The sequence below is a fragment of the Schistocerca serialis genome, chromosome 5, assembly GCF_023864345.2.
Source record: "Schistocerca serialis cubense isolate TAMUIC-IGC-003099 chromosome 5, iqSchSeri2.2, whole genome shotgun sequence".
Taxonomy (NCBI): Eukaryota; Metazoa; Arthropoda; class Insecta; order Orthoptera; family Acrididae; genus Schistocerca; species Schistocerca serialis.
This window is the reverse complement of record NC_064642.1, coordinates 229,889,329-229,906,313: the sequence shown is the minus strand read 5'-3', so window position 1 is coordinate 229,906,313 and position 16,985 is coordinate 229,889,329. Positions and strand designations below refer to the sequence as shown.

General features: G+C 43.3%; 1 protein-coding gene and 1 non-coding gene across 2 annotated transcripts in view; one reads left to right on the top strand and one right to left on the bottom strand.

The window, feature by feature from the left end:
- LOC126482389 (probable cytochrome P450 301a1, mitochondrial) overlaps window positions 1–16,985 on the bottom strand; it is a 165,206-nt gene that overhangs the window by 46,212 nt on the left and 102,009 nt on the right. The window contains exons 5-6 of the mRNA XM_050106496.1: window positions 14,178–14,294; window positions 5,088–5,164 (exon numbers count right to left, since the gene is read on the bottom strand). Of these exons, the coding sequence (XP_049962453.1) occupies window positions 5,088–5,164; window positions 14,178–14,294 (194 nt within the window). The remainder of the gene's footprint in view (window positions 1–5,087; window positions 5,165–14,177; window positions 14,295–16,985) is intronic.
- Trnat-ugu (transfer RNA threonine (anticodon UGU)) lies at window positions 16,757–16,830 on the top strand. The gene has a single exon. It is a non-coding gene; the product is annotated as a tRNA-Thr (tRNA).

Sequence of the window (16,985 nt, the reverse complement as noted above, 5' to 3'; positions counted from 1 at the left end):
TCACCTATCCAGCGTCGCGGTACACTGAAGTGCCAAAGAAGTTGGTAGAGGCACGCGTATTCACATACAGAGATATGTAAACAGCCATAAAACGGCGCTGCGGTCGGCAACACCTATATAAGACAACAAGTGTCTGCCGCAGTTGCAGGATTCATGATGTTACTTGCCTCCAACACTTTTTCAGACATTAATCGAGTCCATGTCACGTAGTGTTGCGGCACTTATGCGTGCTTGCAGGGCCCATTCACGATATTTGGCAGGTATTCCAATTTCTTTGGCTCTTCAGTGTATGAGATTCCAGAAGACGTGACCTGTTATTTGGAACCCCTAGCGAGACAGTCTCCCGATGCAACACGTAACTCTGCTTTTCAACGACTATGTGACACCACTAAATGGGACAGCACCGAGCAGTGCATTACTTTCGTTGCACGCGTCCCTGGCTGCAGTTGGAGTGGAGCAGGATGCTGAGTCAGCATTTGACATTGTGTCCGTCCACTTTGTCCAGGCCACCAATCACAGGGCACGGAAACATGCGGCAGGACAAGACGGAACACGTGGTGAAACATTTATACTTAACAGCTCTACTCCTGTGTGCCGATAGACTGGGTCTGATATAAACATCTATTTTTCGCATTGAGCATGTTTTGGACCAAAATCCATTTTCAATAGTCGTCCTAGCCAAGAGAACGTGAAAGACAATATTGAAATCAACATGATAAATGCATTTAGATATGCATAAATAGAAAATAAACTTCTATGATACAACGGAGGTATGAGAACCTACAGTAGCTTCGTTACTTCATATGCCATATATTTGTCCGTACTGAAAAGTACAAACACTTGAATCTGTGTCAACAACTCACCGAAGAAGACGTGATATATTCGCCGCTTTAGGGTGAAGCTCAATTCCACTGAAAAAAATTCTAATGTTGTCTACGAAAATTTTGTGAGTGTGTCGGCATGCAATACCCGTTGTTTCATGTGGTGCATTACACAGTAATTACATTTCGTTTTGATTTCTTACTTTCATTTGTCTTGACATCTATATTGTACATAAACTTCTTTACAGCAGTGTAGATGTCGGCGGTATGCACTGGATGTCTTGTTTGGGGACAACCCTGTTCAATACACTCACAGTACTTGCTGTTGACAACAGTAATGACCACTTGACTCTTCACCTTCAAGCTTGCATTCAGTACAACTCCGTTATGTATTGGGTTTGTTTTTCAGCCACTGTTAGTTGTACGTTAACAGTTATAGACAGCAGTACGAATACGTTTACTAGTGAAGAGATGGCTGACAAATTCAAAAATGGTTCAAATGGCTCTGAGCACTATTGGACTTAACTGCTGAGGTCATCAGTCCCCTAGAACTTACAACTACTTAAACCTAAGTAACCTAAGGACATCACACACATCCATGCCCGAGGCAGGATTCGAACCTGCGACCGTAGCGGTCGCGCGGTTCCAGACTGTAGCGCCTAGAACCACTCGGCCACTCCGGCCGGCCGCTGACAAGTATCTTACGCTTGGGTTCACTGAATTTGTAAGGCTGCAAGATTTTGCCACCGTATATGAATAATAATGATAATTCCTATTTCGTTTACTCAGTATGGGATCTTATTGTAAGTGGGGTTAACGAATTATCAGTCATTTATCGGTTGACACTGAATAGTCTCATACTAAAGTTTTTGTAGACGTGCGTGCTATGAATGTAATTTTGTGCTGGCTCTGACAGTAAGGAGAAAGCGGTACTTCTGTCTCCGGAAGCGACACGAATCAAGGGCTACTGGCAGGGCAGTTTATGGCTCTGAAAAGAGGACGCCATGCGTTTGCTGCCGTCGCTGTGGCATCCGTCTTGAAGCAGGTGGAAAGGGTCTTCTTGTGGCGGCCCTGCGGTCGCTAAGGAGGCGGGGGTGAGACGATGCTGAAAGTATCTTACAAACGCCGCCACCAGCCTTTTTTTTTTGCACGAAGAATGCCTGCCACATATGCGAGCTAACGTTTGCAGAAGTTCTCATGCCAGACGCAAAGGCGAATTCCCGCCAAAAGACACAGAAAAGTACCTTCTTCTTCTTCATGTTTGGTAGCGCTACAGCCCTGGGCGAGCAATGGCTTCTTCAACTATTTTGCTCCGCGTTTCTCTGTTGTTCTGCTACTCTTTGCCACCCCCACACTCCCGTACTCGTGAGATCCACTACTACGTCGCCAGTCAGTCTTCTTCTAGGTATCCCTTTTCGCCTAGCTGAATGGAACACACTCTTCATCATTTTCTTTAGAAGGCTATCCACTACGGTTCTCTCTACGTATCCTAATCATCGTATTCCCTGTGATTTCACAAATTTTACTACGTCCCTACCTTGTATTAATACTTGTAATTCCGTGTTGTAGCGTATTCCCCGTCCTTCTTCTTCCCTTGCTGGACCATAGATTTTGTGTAATATTTTCGTTCATAGGCTCTTAGCGCATCTATATGATGTTCTGTCAACGTCCATACCTCTCACCCGTACGTAATAACAGGGCGGAATAGGGAGTTATATATTAGTAGTTTTGTTTTCCTTGTAACAAGGCTATTTCTGAAAAGTTGCATATTTGCAAGGTAATCTCTGATCCCTGCTTCTATTCCTGCCCTTATAGCCTTTCCAATACTGTTATCATTTGTTATTAGGGCTTCCAAGTAGTTAATAGAGGACACACCTTTGAAGCATTTCCTTTTGATGCTTAGGTTTTTAGGGGTTCTTCTGGCCTCAGATTGTGACGTTACCGTACGTTTTGTTTCCATTTACTGTGAGGCCAATTTTTAATGCTTCTGTTTCCATTGCCTGGTGTGTTTGTTGGATTACATTGATATTTCTTCCTCCTATAACAGTGTCATCGCCAGCGACCTTGACACAGTGGTAACACCGGTTCCCGTCACATCACTGAAGTTAAGCGCTCTCGGGCGGGCTAGCACTAGGATGGATGACCACCCAGTCTGCCGAGTGCTGTGGGCAAGCGGGGTGCACTCTAGCCCTTGTGAGGCCAAATGAGGAGCTACTTGTTTGAGAAGTAGCGGCTCCGGTCTCGTAAACTGATATACGGCCGGGAGAGCGGTGTGCTGACCACATGTCCCTCCATATCCGTATCCAGTGTGGCCTGTGGGCTAAGGATGACACGGCGGCCGGTCGGCACCGTTGGGCCTTCCAAGGCTTGTTCGATGGACTTAAGTTTAGCATAACAGTGTCATCAGCGTATGGACACGTCTGGATAGTTTTCATAAATATGGTGCCTCTTTTGTTGATTTTATTTACTACACTATGGAGGGCTGTACTGAATAGGACAGTGGAGACACTATCACTTTGCTACACGCCTTTACTAAAATCAAAACTTTCACGTGTCTGGTTGGCTGAATTATAGATAGAGGAGGGACACTATTTGTTCTAGAAGTTGTTACCGAACCGAGCATGAATTGGAGGCAGTTGGCTTATAACTTCATGACTCACAGAGTCGTAGGTATTCCGTTAGTAGCGGGCACAGTGATTAGCCGCAAGGAGAGTTCACGCTAACGAGGTAAGGATTGCTGTAAAGTGGCCACTGCGCGGCGAGGGGACTTTCTGACGGGTGGACAATGTTTTGAGACCCTGCTGGCAAGGCGTCCGTCAACAGTCTCGCCATTAGATTCGAAAGTCCTGATTTCGTCACTAGGAACGGCATCATTTGTTTCTCTGTGAGCAGAGAAACGAACCTGTGGTGCTTTGTGGAGACTGATGCATTACAGAGTGCTTCTTTACTACCGTATACTTCAGTCAAGTCTCTGCTCTTGGTTGAGAGCAAGCAGAATTCTTGATTCCTGTTCGGAATTGTACGGAAGTACCTTCGTCCCTAGAAGTTTGCAGTCGCTGTTTCGCGTCACGTCAGAATTTTTACCTACGCGCTGCACTTCGTCCTCACGACTGACGGTAGCACCAAGCAGACTGGTGCTGCACAACTGCTCTTCCCAGCACCACGGTGCGTCAGATAGGGAATCTTCAACAGTAAATGAGTTAAGTTCTATTTGTTTACTTGCAGAGCACTTTACTGTCAGTGCCAATCAGGATCGTGGCTGTCTTATCTTCGATGCTAATCAGTATCTACCACTTAGTGTTTCCGTCAGATAAATAGGGGAGCGAGTTCGAGTCAGATCATAGACATTTTGCCAATCTTAAATTTAGGTTAATGAGTAAACATTTGCGTTCTATGTATATATTCAATTTGCATATTTTTCTTGGAGAGTTCTTTTTAAATACCAGTATTCAGTTTTTCTACTTTTCCTACTATTGGACTCGCAGTAATGATACTGACTGAGTTAAAATGGAGTACTGTCGTAGCCTGAGGAACGAATCCACATGTTGTTCCCATTTGTTGGTTTCCAATGTAGGGCTAATTTAATTTAGGTGGGCCAAAACCGTTGCGAACATGACACTAACAGCCATACCACAAACATATGCAACTGATGAGCTTTGGAAATTCAGTGGAAGAGCAGAACGAAGACGTTACGCTGAGAGATTTGCGCAGCGATGGCAACCAGATAGCAGTAAAATGGCTCTGAGCACTATGGGACTCAACATCTTAGGTCATTAGTCCCCTAGAACTTAGAACTACTTAAACCTAACTAACCTAAGGACATCACACACATCCATGCCCGAGGCAGGATTCGAACCTGCGATCGTAGCAGTCACGCGGTTCCAGACTGAAGTGCCTGAAACCGCACGGCCACCGCGGCCGGCCCAGATAGCAGTAGTTTTGCATCACCTGCTACTTGATTGTCAGTTTGGTGAATGCATACTGCAGGTATCTTTAATGTTACAAAAGTATTTCCACAAACATAATGGTAATTGGTGCCACAAACTGAATAGGTCATAATTACATTATGTCTCTATAATGATCCTGCTACGTCTGAAAAGGAAAGTTTACAATGAATGTGAATAACGAGGAGCAATTTCGGTGACTTTAATACACATGAGAATTATCTTTCTTAGACATCCAGTCTTTTAAGAATCGTGTATTCAACTTTATAAATCACAACTGCTTTGAAGAATGTCTAAGTGATAAATTGTTTATGTTACTTACATTCGAGGGCCCACTTGTAGAGCTCGTTAAGGAAATTGTCCGGCATCTCCAGGTTTTCGTCCCTGAGCAGTACCATCCTGTGGGGAAAGAAATCCCTTCAGTTTATTGATATTATGTGGGTCAGAATTTTGTAGTTACTCTGCTTCAAAATAATTACGTACCAGACAAAAATATACATCGTCTGACAAAAAGGTGAAGTATCTATCATTTGCGTACTATCATTTGCCGGAATCTTCGTTTCGATATCTGCAACCATTCACGAAGTAAAAGGGGTGTGTACGTCTTACATGACTCATGCTGTGTAGTTGACGTCGGTGTTCTGCTAGGTGTGGCATCACAAGCCTTGTAGCATCTTCGGTTGCCCGCGCATGCACCCTGTATGGTATGGTGGCCTAAAAAGGAAGACGGTTTCCGGCAGTTTCCAGTGGTATTCTGTAGCAGCGTTCCTCCTGATGATGGCGGACAATCGTGTTGATTTTAGGGTCCGGCAGCAAAACCGAGGGCACTACAGAATGATTTCATTTGAGCTACATCTACGCATACATTTCGCAGCACCATGAACAAAATGTTTAGAAAATACGTCCCATTACAGAAGACATCTTCTACACAACTGAATGTAGAAAGTTGGTGTAAATTTTAACTGACTCCATGGTGCAGAGAGATCATTCGCTTGCGCAATGTGCAAAGTGAGTCGTGATAGCGATAATACGAGAACGAAAAGTATTATACATTCTCCGTTTCAACAGGTGAAATTCAGTTTTTTAACTGTCGCACCTGTGCAACGAGATTTTCGTCGAGAGTATAGTACAGCACATCTAATAGCTCGAAGCATTCGCGGACGGTACCAGCAATGCCACATTGGCCTCAAAATCCCTCGGATTTCTTAGTATGTCTTTTTATGTTGTGGTAACTCAACGACTCCATTTATGTGCCCTCATTCTAACACTTTGGAAGCATAGCAACAGCAGTGAAGGCAGTAACTCCGGACACGTTCACAAAAGAATAGCCGCGCGGGATTAGCCGAGCGGTCTACGGCGCTGCAGTCATGGACTGTGCTGCTGGTCCCGGCGGATGTTCGAGTCCTCCCTCGGGCATGGGTGTGTGTATTTGTCCTTAGGATAATTTAGGTTAAGTAGTGTCTAAGCTTAGGGACTGATGACCTTAGCAGTAAAAAAGTCCCATAAGATTTCACACACATTTGAACATTTGAACAAAAGAAGATGAGTTAGACTACCTTTCTCATACAAAATGAGGAACATATTAGTAGAATAAAGGTCCACAACCAGTTTCGAAGCACAAAGCTTCATCTTAAGATGCATCCAAATAATTAATGAATTAATGGAGCGGCCGAGGGTGGAGAGAGGGGCGGGGGGGAACCAGCCACTTCAAACGCCTGGGAGTGTTGGACGAGGAGCCACAGCGCATGCCTGGACAGCACGAGACAAGGAACTGACTGAACCTACAGCCACACATTTATGTTCCCACAACTATTAGTAGGCATCTGAAGATGAAGCTTTATTATTCGAAACCGGTCGTCGAATGAATTAAGAAATGACTGGCAACTAAAGTAGATCTTTATCCCATAAACCTTTTGCATGTCTTATATGGTGGGCAAATTGCATATTTTTGAAGGACAAAGGAGAACTTTTGCACTAAACATACTGTTGAAAGTGCCCGCAGGGTTGTGTGTGCCGACGAGTAAATATACACCTTTGTCAAATCGGATGGTTCTTTTGAGAATAAAAAGTTTCTAATCCCGTCAATAACTCTTAGTGGTATTGTAACAGGTAGAGTACTAGACTCCTCCCCTGGAGGTCCCGTGTTCAGTGACGATACGGGCGGGGAGTTTTCTTTATCCTGTTCCCTCCAAGGCAGCTCTAGGTCCACTCAGCTTGCTATCAAATGGCGGCCGGCCCGTGGGCTCACCAGCCTTCCACTCCTAGTGCCCAGTGAAGAAAGTCTGCAATTGTCTGCAGTCAGGCCAATAACCTGGTCACAGGCTTACGCCACAGGCTTTACCTTCATTATAGTTCACTCCACATTTTACCTCCATTCACGTAGAATAGGTAGTCTAAAATTGGGCGAATATTTTTTAAACATCCTTACTGAGGATCATTCATGTAGCATTCATGGATGGATCGTGCTAACAACGATTGCAGATACGCCACAATGCGAAATGATATCTGCTCAATTTCGCCTGGACGGAGTTTAAATAGGCAGCTAAAGAATATTGGTATTTTTCGCCCTTAAAGACGGTTCTCGAACAGGTTATCGCAAGATGCACGCTTCTTCGATTGTATGCCACTTAAGATTCTTCAACATGTCTGTTACTCCCTCTCTCTGGCTGGTCAAACTATTCGCGCCTTCCTACTTTGTACACGCTCCATGTCCCCAATTTCTGCGACTTGACATATGGCCCGTACGGTTTAGCAATATTCAAGTATGAGTCACACAAATGTTATCTGTGCATTCTTCTTTGCAAACAGACTCCAGTCCCCCTGTATTCTACCAATGAATTTTAGCCTACCATTAACTTTACCAACAGTTAAGAGTTTTTGGTCGTTCCCTTACAGAACTGTGCTCATTGTTATGCCCGAATACAAGTATAAGATAACGGACTCCAATTGTGGTCGATTAGTAGAATAGTCGAGACATACCACTCTTTTATCTTACATAGAATGAGCAACTTCGCATTTCTCTCCATGAAAAACTAGTTTCTGACCTTTGCACTGGGCCGGCCGAAGTGGCCGTGCGGTTAAAGGCGCTGCAGTCTGGAACCGCAAGACCGCTGCGGTCGCAGGTTCGAATCCTGCCTCGGGCATGGATGTTTGTTTTAGGTTTAACTAGTTCTAAGTTCTAGGGGACTAATAACCTCAGCAGTTGAGTCCCATAGTGCTCAGAGCCTTTGCACTGGGCTAATATTTTGACATTTACCTCAATACTAGACTTTTATCCACAGCTTCGTCCACTTACGAGTACGGCACACATATTGTACAGTTCTCCTCCTTTCTCTGCCCATCTCCTTCTCCTCCCTCTATCTTTCCGTCTTCTTCTTCACCCACGTATGTTCATCTTCCCAATCACCTACGTCTTTCCATCTCCCCCCCCCCCCCCCCCCAAACATTTCTGCCCATCTCATCCTCCCTCTCTCTCTCTTTCCATTTCTACATCTATCTACATCGACATGCACACTCCGCAAGCCACCTGACGGTGTGTGGCGGAGGGTACCCTGAGTACCTCTATCGGTTCTCCCTTCTATTCCAGTCTCGTATTGTTCGCGGAAGAGAAGGATTGTCTGCATGCTTCTGTGTGGGCTCTAATCTCTCTGATTTTATCCTAATGGTCTCTTCGCGAGATATACGTAGGAGGGAGCAATATACTGCCGGACTCTTCGGTGAAGGTATGTTCTCGAAACTTTAACAAAAGCCCGTACCGAGCTACTGAGCGTCTCTCCTGCAGAGTCTTCCACTGGAGTTTATCTATCATCTCCGTAACGCTTTCGCGATTATTAAATGACCCTGTAACGAAGCGCGCTGCTCTCCGTTGGATGTTCTCTATCTCTTCTATCAACCCTATCTGGTACGGATCCCACACCGCTGAGCAGTATTCAAGCAGTGGGTGAACAAGCCTACTGTAACCTACTTCTTTTGTTTTCGGATTGCATTTCCTTTGGATTCTTCCAATGAATCTCAGTCTGGCATCTGCTTTACCGACGATCAAGTTTATATGATCATTCCATTTTAAATCACTCCTAATGCGTACTCCCAGATAATTTATGGAATTAACTGCTTCCAGTTGCTGACCTGCTATTTTGTAGCTAAATGATAAGGGATCTATCTTTCTATGTATTCGCAGCACATTACACTTGTCTACATTGAGATTCAATTGCCATTCCCTGCACCATGCGTCAATTCGCTGCAGATCCTCCTGCATTTCAGTACAATTTTCAATTGTTATAACCTCTCGATATACCATAGCATCATCTGCAAAAAGCCTCAGTGAACTTCCGATATCATCCACCAGGTCATTTATGTATATTGTGAACAGCAACGGTCCCATGACACTCCCCTGTGGCACACCTGAAATCACTCTTACTTCGGAAGACTTCTCTGCATTGAAAATGACATGCTGCGTTCTGTTATCCAGGAACTCCTCAATCCAATCACACAATTGGTCTGATAGTCCATACGCTCTTACTTTGTTCATTAAACGACTGTGGGGAACTGTATCGAACGCCTTGCGGAAGTCAAGAAACACGGCATCTACCTATGAACCCGTGTCTATGGCACTCTGAGTCTCGTGGACGAATAGCGCGAGCTGGGTTTCACACGACCGTATTTTTCGAAACCCAAGCTGATTCCTACAGAGTAGGTTTCTAGTCTCCAGGAAAGTCATTATACTCGAACATAATACGTGTTCCAAAATTCTACAACTGATCGACGTTAGAGATATAGGTCTATAGTTCTGCACATCTGTACGACGTCCCTTCTTGAAAACGGGGATGACCTGTGCCCTTTTCCAATCCTTTGGAACGCTACGCTCTTCTAGAGACCTACGGTACACCGCTGCAAGAAGGGGGGCAAGTTCCTTCGCGTACTCTGTGTAAAATAGAACTGGTATCCCATCAGGTCCAGCGGCCTTTCCGCTTTTGAGCGATTTTTCCTTTCTCCATTTCTCCGTCTATCTTAACGTTTTCCTCTCTATCCATCTTCTCCATCCCCTTCTCTCTGCTCAGACACGCCCATGTGCATCCACATATCCGGGCCTGCACATTTTGACATGTTTGGTGGGTAGTATCGAATTACATACACATATCATGGAATGCATTTCGATACTACCACACAACATGTCAAAATGAGCAGGCCAGCCTACATGTTGGGCATCATCAGTCCCTTTCATCCTTCTCCCTCCCCCAATAGGAGCTAGGTGCTTCTTATCCCCACAGTACTTCTTTCCAGATGATAAATAGTATTCTACTAGATTTGGAATCGATCGAGTTTCTATACACACAGTATACACTGATTTTTACCTGTGGCTTCACCCACATATGAATATGTCACATTGCACACATCTTCACCTCCCTTGTCTCTGTCCATCTCCTCCTTCGCCCTCTCTATGATCATCTCCCCCTCTCTCTGCACTTCTCCTCCTTCCCCCTTCATTTGCACATCTTCCCCACCCTTCCCCCTTCATTTGTACATCTTCCCCCCCCCCCCCCTTTGTCCATCCCTTTCTCGCCTACTTACCTCCTCTGTCCCTCTCACCCTCCCACTCTCTCGTTCCATCGCCTTCCGCCTCCTCTATTTCCTCCCCCTCTCTCCCTGTCAAACTCCTCCTCTTGCTCTCTCTGATCCTCTACACCTCCCTGGTTTTTTTTTGGTCATCAGTCTACTGACTGGTTTGATGCGGCCCGCCACGAATTCCTTTCCTGTGCTAACCTCTTCATCTCAGAGTAGCACTTGCAACCTACGTCCTCAATTATTTGCTTGACGTATTCCAATCTCTGTCTTCCTCTACAGTTTTTGCCCTCTACAGCTCTCTCTAGTACCATGGAAGTCATTCCCTCATGTCTTAGCAGATGTCCTATCATCCTGTCCCTTCTCCTTATCAGTGTTTTCCACATATTCCTTTCCTCTCCGATTCTGCATAGAACCTCCTCATTCCTTACCTTATCAGTCCACCTAATTTTCAACATATGTCTATAGCACCATATCTCAAATGCTTCAATTCTCTTCTGTTCCGGTTTTCCGACAGTCCATGTTTCACTACCATACAATGCTGTACTCCAGACGTACATCCTCAGAAATTTCTTCCTCAAATTAAGGCCGGTATTTGATATTAGTAGACTTCTCTTGGCCAGAAATGACTTTTTTGCCATAGCGAGTCTGCTTTTGATGTCCTCCTTGCTCCATCCGTCTTTGGTTATTTTACTGCCTAGGTAGCAGAATTCCTTAACTTCTTTGACTGTGTGACCATCAATCCTGATGTTAAGTTTCTCGCTGTTTTCATTTCTACTACTTCTCATTACCTACGTCTTCCTCCGATTTACTCTCAAACCATACTGTGTACTCATCAGACTGTTCATTCCGTTCAGCAGATCATTTAATTCTTCTTCATTTTCACTCAGGATAGCAATGTCATCAGCGAATCGTATCATTGATCTCCTTTCACCTTGTATTTTAATTCTACTCCTGAACCTTTCTTTTATTTCCATCACTGCTTCCTCGATGTACAGATTGAAGAGTAGGGGCGAAAGGCTACAGCCTTGTCTTACACCCTTATTAATACGAGCACTTCGTTCTTGATCGTCCACTCTTATTATTCCCTCTTGGTTGTTGTACATATTGTATATGACCCGTCTCTCCCTATAGCTTACCCCTACTTTTTTCAGAATCTCGAACAGCTTGCACCATTTTATATTGTCGAACGTTTTTTCCAGGTCGACAAATCCTATGAACGTGTCTTGATTTTTCTTTAGCCTTTCTTCCATTATTAGCCGTAACATCAGAATTGCCTCTCTCGTCCCTTTACTTTTCCTAAAGCCAAACTGATCGTCACCTAGCGCATTCTCAATTTTCTTTTTCATTCTTCTGTATATTATTCTTGTAAGCAGCTTCGATGCATGACCTGTTAAGCTGATTGTGCGATAATTCTCGCACTTGCCAGCTCTTGCCGTCTTCGGAATTGTGTGGATGATGCTTTTCCGAAAGTCAGATGGCATGTCGCCAGACTCATATATTCTACACACCAACGTGAATAGTCGTTTTGTTGCCACTTCCCCCAATGATTTTAGAAATTCTGATGGAATGTTATCTATCCCTTCTGCCTTATTTGACCGTAAGTCCTCCAAAGCTCTTTTAAATTCCGATTCTAATACTGGATCCCCTATCTATTCTAAATCGACTCCTGTTTCTTCTTCTATGACATCAGACAAATCTTCACCCTCATAGAGGCTTTCAATGTATTCTTTCCACCTATCTGCTCTCTCCTCTGCATTTAATAGTGGAATTCCCGTTGCACTCTTAATGTTATCACCGTTGCTTTTAATGTAACCAAAGGTTGTTTTGACTTTCCTGTATGCTGAGTCTGTCATTCCGACAATCATATCTTTTTCGATGTCTTCACATTTTTCCTGCAGCCATTTCGTCTTATCTTCCCTGCACTTCCTATTTATTTCATTCCTCAGCGACTTGTATTTCTGTATTCCTGATTTTCCCGGAACATGTTTGTACTTCCTCCCTTCATCAATCAACTGAAGTATTTCTTCTGTTACCCATGGTTTCTTCGCAGCTACCTTCTTTGTACCTATGTTTTCCTTCCCAACTTCTGTGATGGCCCTTTTTAGAGATGTCCATTCCTCTTCAACTGTACTGCCTACTGCGCTATTCCTTATTGCTGTATCTATACCGTTAGAGAACTTCAAACGTATCTCGTCATTCCTTAGTACTTCCGTATCCCACTTCTTTGCGTATTGATTCTTCCTGACTAATGTCTTGAACTTCAGCCTACTCTTCATCACTACTATATTGTGATCTGAGTCTATATCTGCTCCTGGGTACGCCTTACAGTCCAGTATCTGATTTCGGAATCTCTGTCTGACCACGATGTAATCTAATTGAAATCTTCCCGTATCTCCCCGTTATCTATGTAAATCTCTTTCTCCCCTCCTCCTTCCTCTGTCTATCCATCTAGTCCTACCCCCTCTCATTGACCATCTCCTCCCTCCATCTCTCTGAGTCCATGTATTCCTACATCCTCCCTCTACTACTCTACCTACTCTCCAGTCTCTCTCTGTCCATATCCTCTTCACTCCTCCATCCTCACTCCTCCCTCTCTGTCCATTTCGTTCACACAACTTTTCAGTTTCCCACTTTTTCCTCCACTATATCCATCTCATCCTTCTCCTCCCACTCTGCCCATTTCATCTTCCCACCTGTACCTACCCATCTGCTTCTCTCCCTTTCTCTGTCTGTCCTTATTCTCCTCCTCTCGCTATCCATTTATCCATTTCCCCCCCCTCCCCCCTTTCTGCTCAGCTGTGACCATTATATCCCTGAAACACTTTGTGACATTACCTACACAACATGATAATCGTCCAAGGCAGTTTAGATGTCAGGGATTGCCAAACTTTTTCACTCCTTCCCCCGCCCTTATTGGAACGAGGAGTTTCTTACACTCACAGTACTTCTTCCCAGACAGTAAGTAGTATGTGTAATAAATTTGGTTGAAATCGATTCATTGGTTTAAGAGGAGGTGTGGAACACATAAAAACACAAACACACAAACACACACTCACACACACAAGTTTTATTTATGGATATGTTATAGAATTAGGTTTACATTTACATTTATCGATGCTCTACCATATAACTAACTAAATAGATCTTTTTTCACAATCTTTGTAAAAAGTTCTACAAAACACGTTTTTAACCTTATTACTTAACATACCTAATACGTACTAACTACCTCAGCGACCATTCAAAGTATAAGGGCGTCGGTATTACTATTTTAACGTGCCTGTTTAAGAAACAACCTTCCACAGTTATAGCTAGATGCAACGCCCTGATGTTACTTGTTATTGTCTTCCATTTGCGGACTGTCTCCATCAATGTGTCACTTGTTAATAAAATGTTACCTACTCCATTTTTGTGACAACGTGTCGCTCATTAATTATGACCTGTCATTGTAGAGTCTGTGTTTTCTTTCTGCTCTGTGTTGAATGCTTCCAATGGGCCAGGTTCATCCAGGATGATTGCTTGTCTACTTTCCCTGTTCGGTTTTATTTCTATGCACTCAGCGTATAGTATATGTGATGTAGTATAACTGAATTTCAAGTCTTGCCATTTCTGTGGATCTCTTATGAATCTTCAGATTACGCCATAGATGAAAAATGTTTGCCGCTTTCCTATGCCTAAAGTGCAACGTAAAAGGAAATGGTCAGGGGTGACTTGTATCTCACAAGGGCACTATTCTCTGTGCAAGTGCACTCGATGAAGGTGTACAGGGTAAGGGCCGTATGCGGATACTATTGCAACTTTTACAGGACGGAGTGACGTCGAAATCAGTGTATTGCCTTATATGACGGCTTACCTGTTGACGAAGTCTTCGGCCACCTGGTCTATGGGTCCCACGTACAGCTTGGCGGATCTAGGCTGCATTAAGGGCTGGTTGACTTTGCGCCGGAAGTTGTACCACTCCTCTCCCTGGCTGCAACACACACATGGGCGACACTTCAGAAATAGACTGCCCTGCCAAAGTTCCGTCCTAAACCCCATGCAACACATTTGGGATAAGTTAGAACGTTGATTTCGCTCCAGACCGCTGTGTCCAACATTGCTCCCTTCTCCAGTTTCGGCTGTTGCAGAAAAGTGGACTTCCTTTCCTTCACAGACATTTACACACCTAACTGAAACTGTCTCCAGAAGAGATCGAGCTGTCATAAAGGTGAAGGATGGGCACACACAGTATTAGTGTCCTCAGATAGTGTATATTGGTAATATTTGCAGCTATTCTTTCAAGAGTTGCTTCTTCAGACGAAAAAAATGTACTTTTCTTTGGTAACTGACAGTTTACTATTACATCAGCTGCAAATGTTTCACTAACACGTATTTGGCACCGTCTGTGGCTTATAAAAATAAAAAAAAAAGTTGTTTTACTATAGGTATTTTGTTATCTTATTACTTGCGCTATTTACAATAGTAGAACTGTGACTTATGACTTAATTTTATGTCTCATATCACCTTTCTGTGCCCATTGGCTCTTGTGTTAGCGCTAGAGTCGAGAGTCTGTGGGAGCACCTCCATTGGGCTGTTAGCGCCACGTATCCTCAACCGAGAAACCAAGCGCAACTGTCTGCGGAAATGGAGTCGTTATGGCTCTACATCCCTGTTGGTACCCCAGACTCTTCCTGCACGTCTCGAGCTGCGAGAGGTAGTCACTCAATCTTTTGACCGGTGGTCTTGTTAATGTGACTGGACAGTTCGTTGTTACAATTGTCAGTTCTGTCTTTTACTCTTTGTATCACATTCCACACATAATACATCTTCAAGGTATTCTTTAGTATATAGCGTTCCCATATAGATGGACATGTTGAATAATGTAAAATGTTAATTGTATCACATCGAAGAACATTACATGTGGCATCTGATTATTTTTATTAATATGTGTTACGATGGAGCCGCACGGGATTAGCCGTGCGGTCTCAGGCGCTGTAGTCATGGACTGTGCGGCTGGTCTCGGCGGAGGTTCGAGTCCTCCATCGGGCATGGGTGTGTGTGTTTGTCCTTAGGATAATTTCGGTTAAGTAGTGTGTAAGCTTAGGGACTGATGAGCTTAGCAATTAAGTCCCATAAGATTTCACACACATTTTTCTGTTGCGATGAAAATGCGATAAACTCTGTTTATGTGGGAGTAAATGTAAAATATTTTTAATTAACTACCAAAGAGTAAATAGTGTTCCGTAATATCTGTGAAAAATACATGGAGTAATAAACAATGTGCCCTAAAGTCTGTGAATAGAACATTGCGTAGTAAATTCTGAGGTCTTCTTCATGAAATAATGAACGATATCGAACATTAATGAACTTCTCTGGATGTAGCCGACATTAGATAGTTTTCCTTATGCTGATGTCTATAAATTTATATCATCAGAAATACGAATAATAGACGTATTAAGCATTACTTTTGTCGCTATTTATGTAATAATGACACCCTCCATGTCAAACATTTAAACATTTTTCAGATTTTACTTAAGATTGCAGCTTCGAGAAATAAAATCGCTGGTGCAAACTAATACGCCGCCATTACGCGGCAGATCCAAATTTCTTTAAATGGTGAGACAGGCACGCAGTTTCACATAAACTGAACTATATATTCTCATTTTCAGCACATTAGTGAATGACAGTAACATAATTCAGTCAGTTTTCAGTTTCTTATTGAGTATTTTTGTAATATGCTGTGGCTGTACTTACATAATGATAAAAGTATTTTCACTAAGAATTTTATTCATTAAACTAATTCGGGGCCTAAAGCATTAAAAATAAGGTAGCAAATATTTAAATCCCAGTTAGTATATGGAATAATAACGTAAATTTTGTTTTTGTTTTGATATAGCGTATAATTCTCTCTCTCACGCACGCATATATATAACACATAAAGATTTATTTTGAAAAGTAAAGAGAGGCAAATATTTAATAGTAGACGGACAGTATAAGTTTTCTCATCACGAACTCATTTTATTTCATTGAGATTGTTGAATTAATTTAAATTGTTATTTTGCCATTGACATTAGTGTTAACGTTTTAGGAGATTTGTGTTAATGTTTTTTTCTGGTTTGCTTTCTCTACATTCACTTCCCGTTCAACTTTTTTACCTTTTTAATTGCGTCACCACTACCCTGTCAAAAATGGCATTATATATACTGAGATGGTATCTGTTCTTTCGGACTTAGTATATATACAATTAAGGCTCACCGGCCACTTGACCATCTTCTTCTTCTGTACGAATGCAAAAACAGTGCCCGAACTCTTACGGGAATCGGCAACGCGCCGCGAGTAATGAGTATAATGGGCGGGGGCACTACGAATGTAGTGCGGGACAATACGTTGAGAATGTGCGTTTCGCGGGAGGCGTGCCTGAGATAAATCCCTGCAGTCGCGGTATCCTCTGTGTCCTCGGTGGCTCAGATGGATAGAGCGTCTGCCATGTAAGCAGGAGATCCCGGGTTCGAGTCCCGGTCGAGGCACACATTTTCATCTGTCCCCGTTGACGTATGTCAACGCCTGTAAGCAGCTAAGGGCGTTCAGTTCATTGTAAAAACTGGCATTTGCTGTGTGTTCGTGCTTCAATCTAAACGAGTAACATCTTTCCAGTGTTATTCACAAATATTGTAACTTCTTT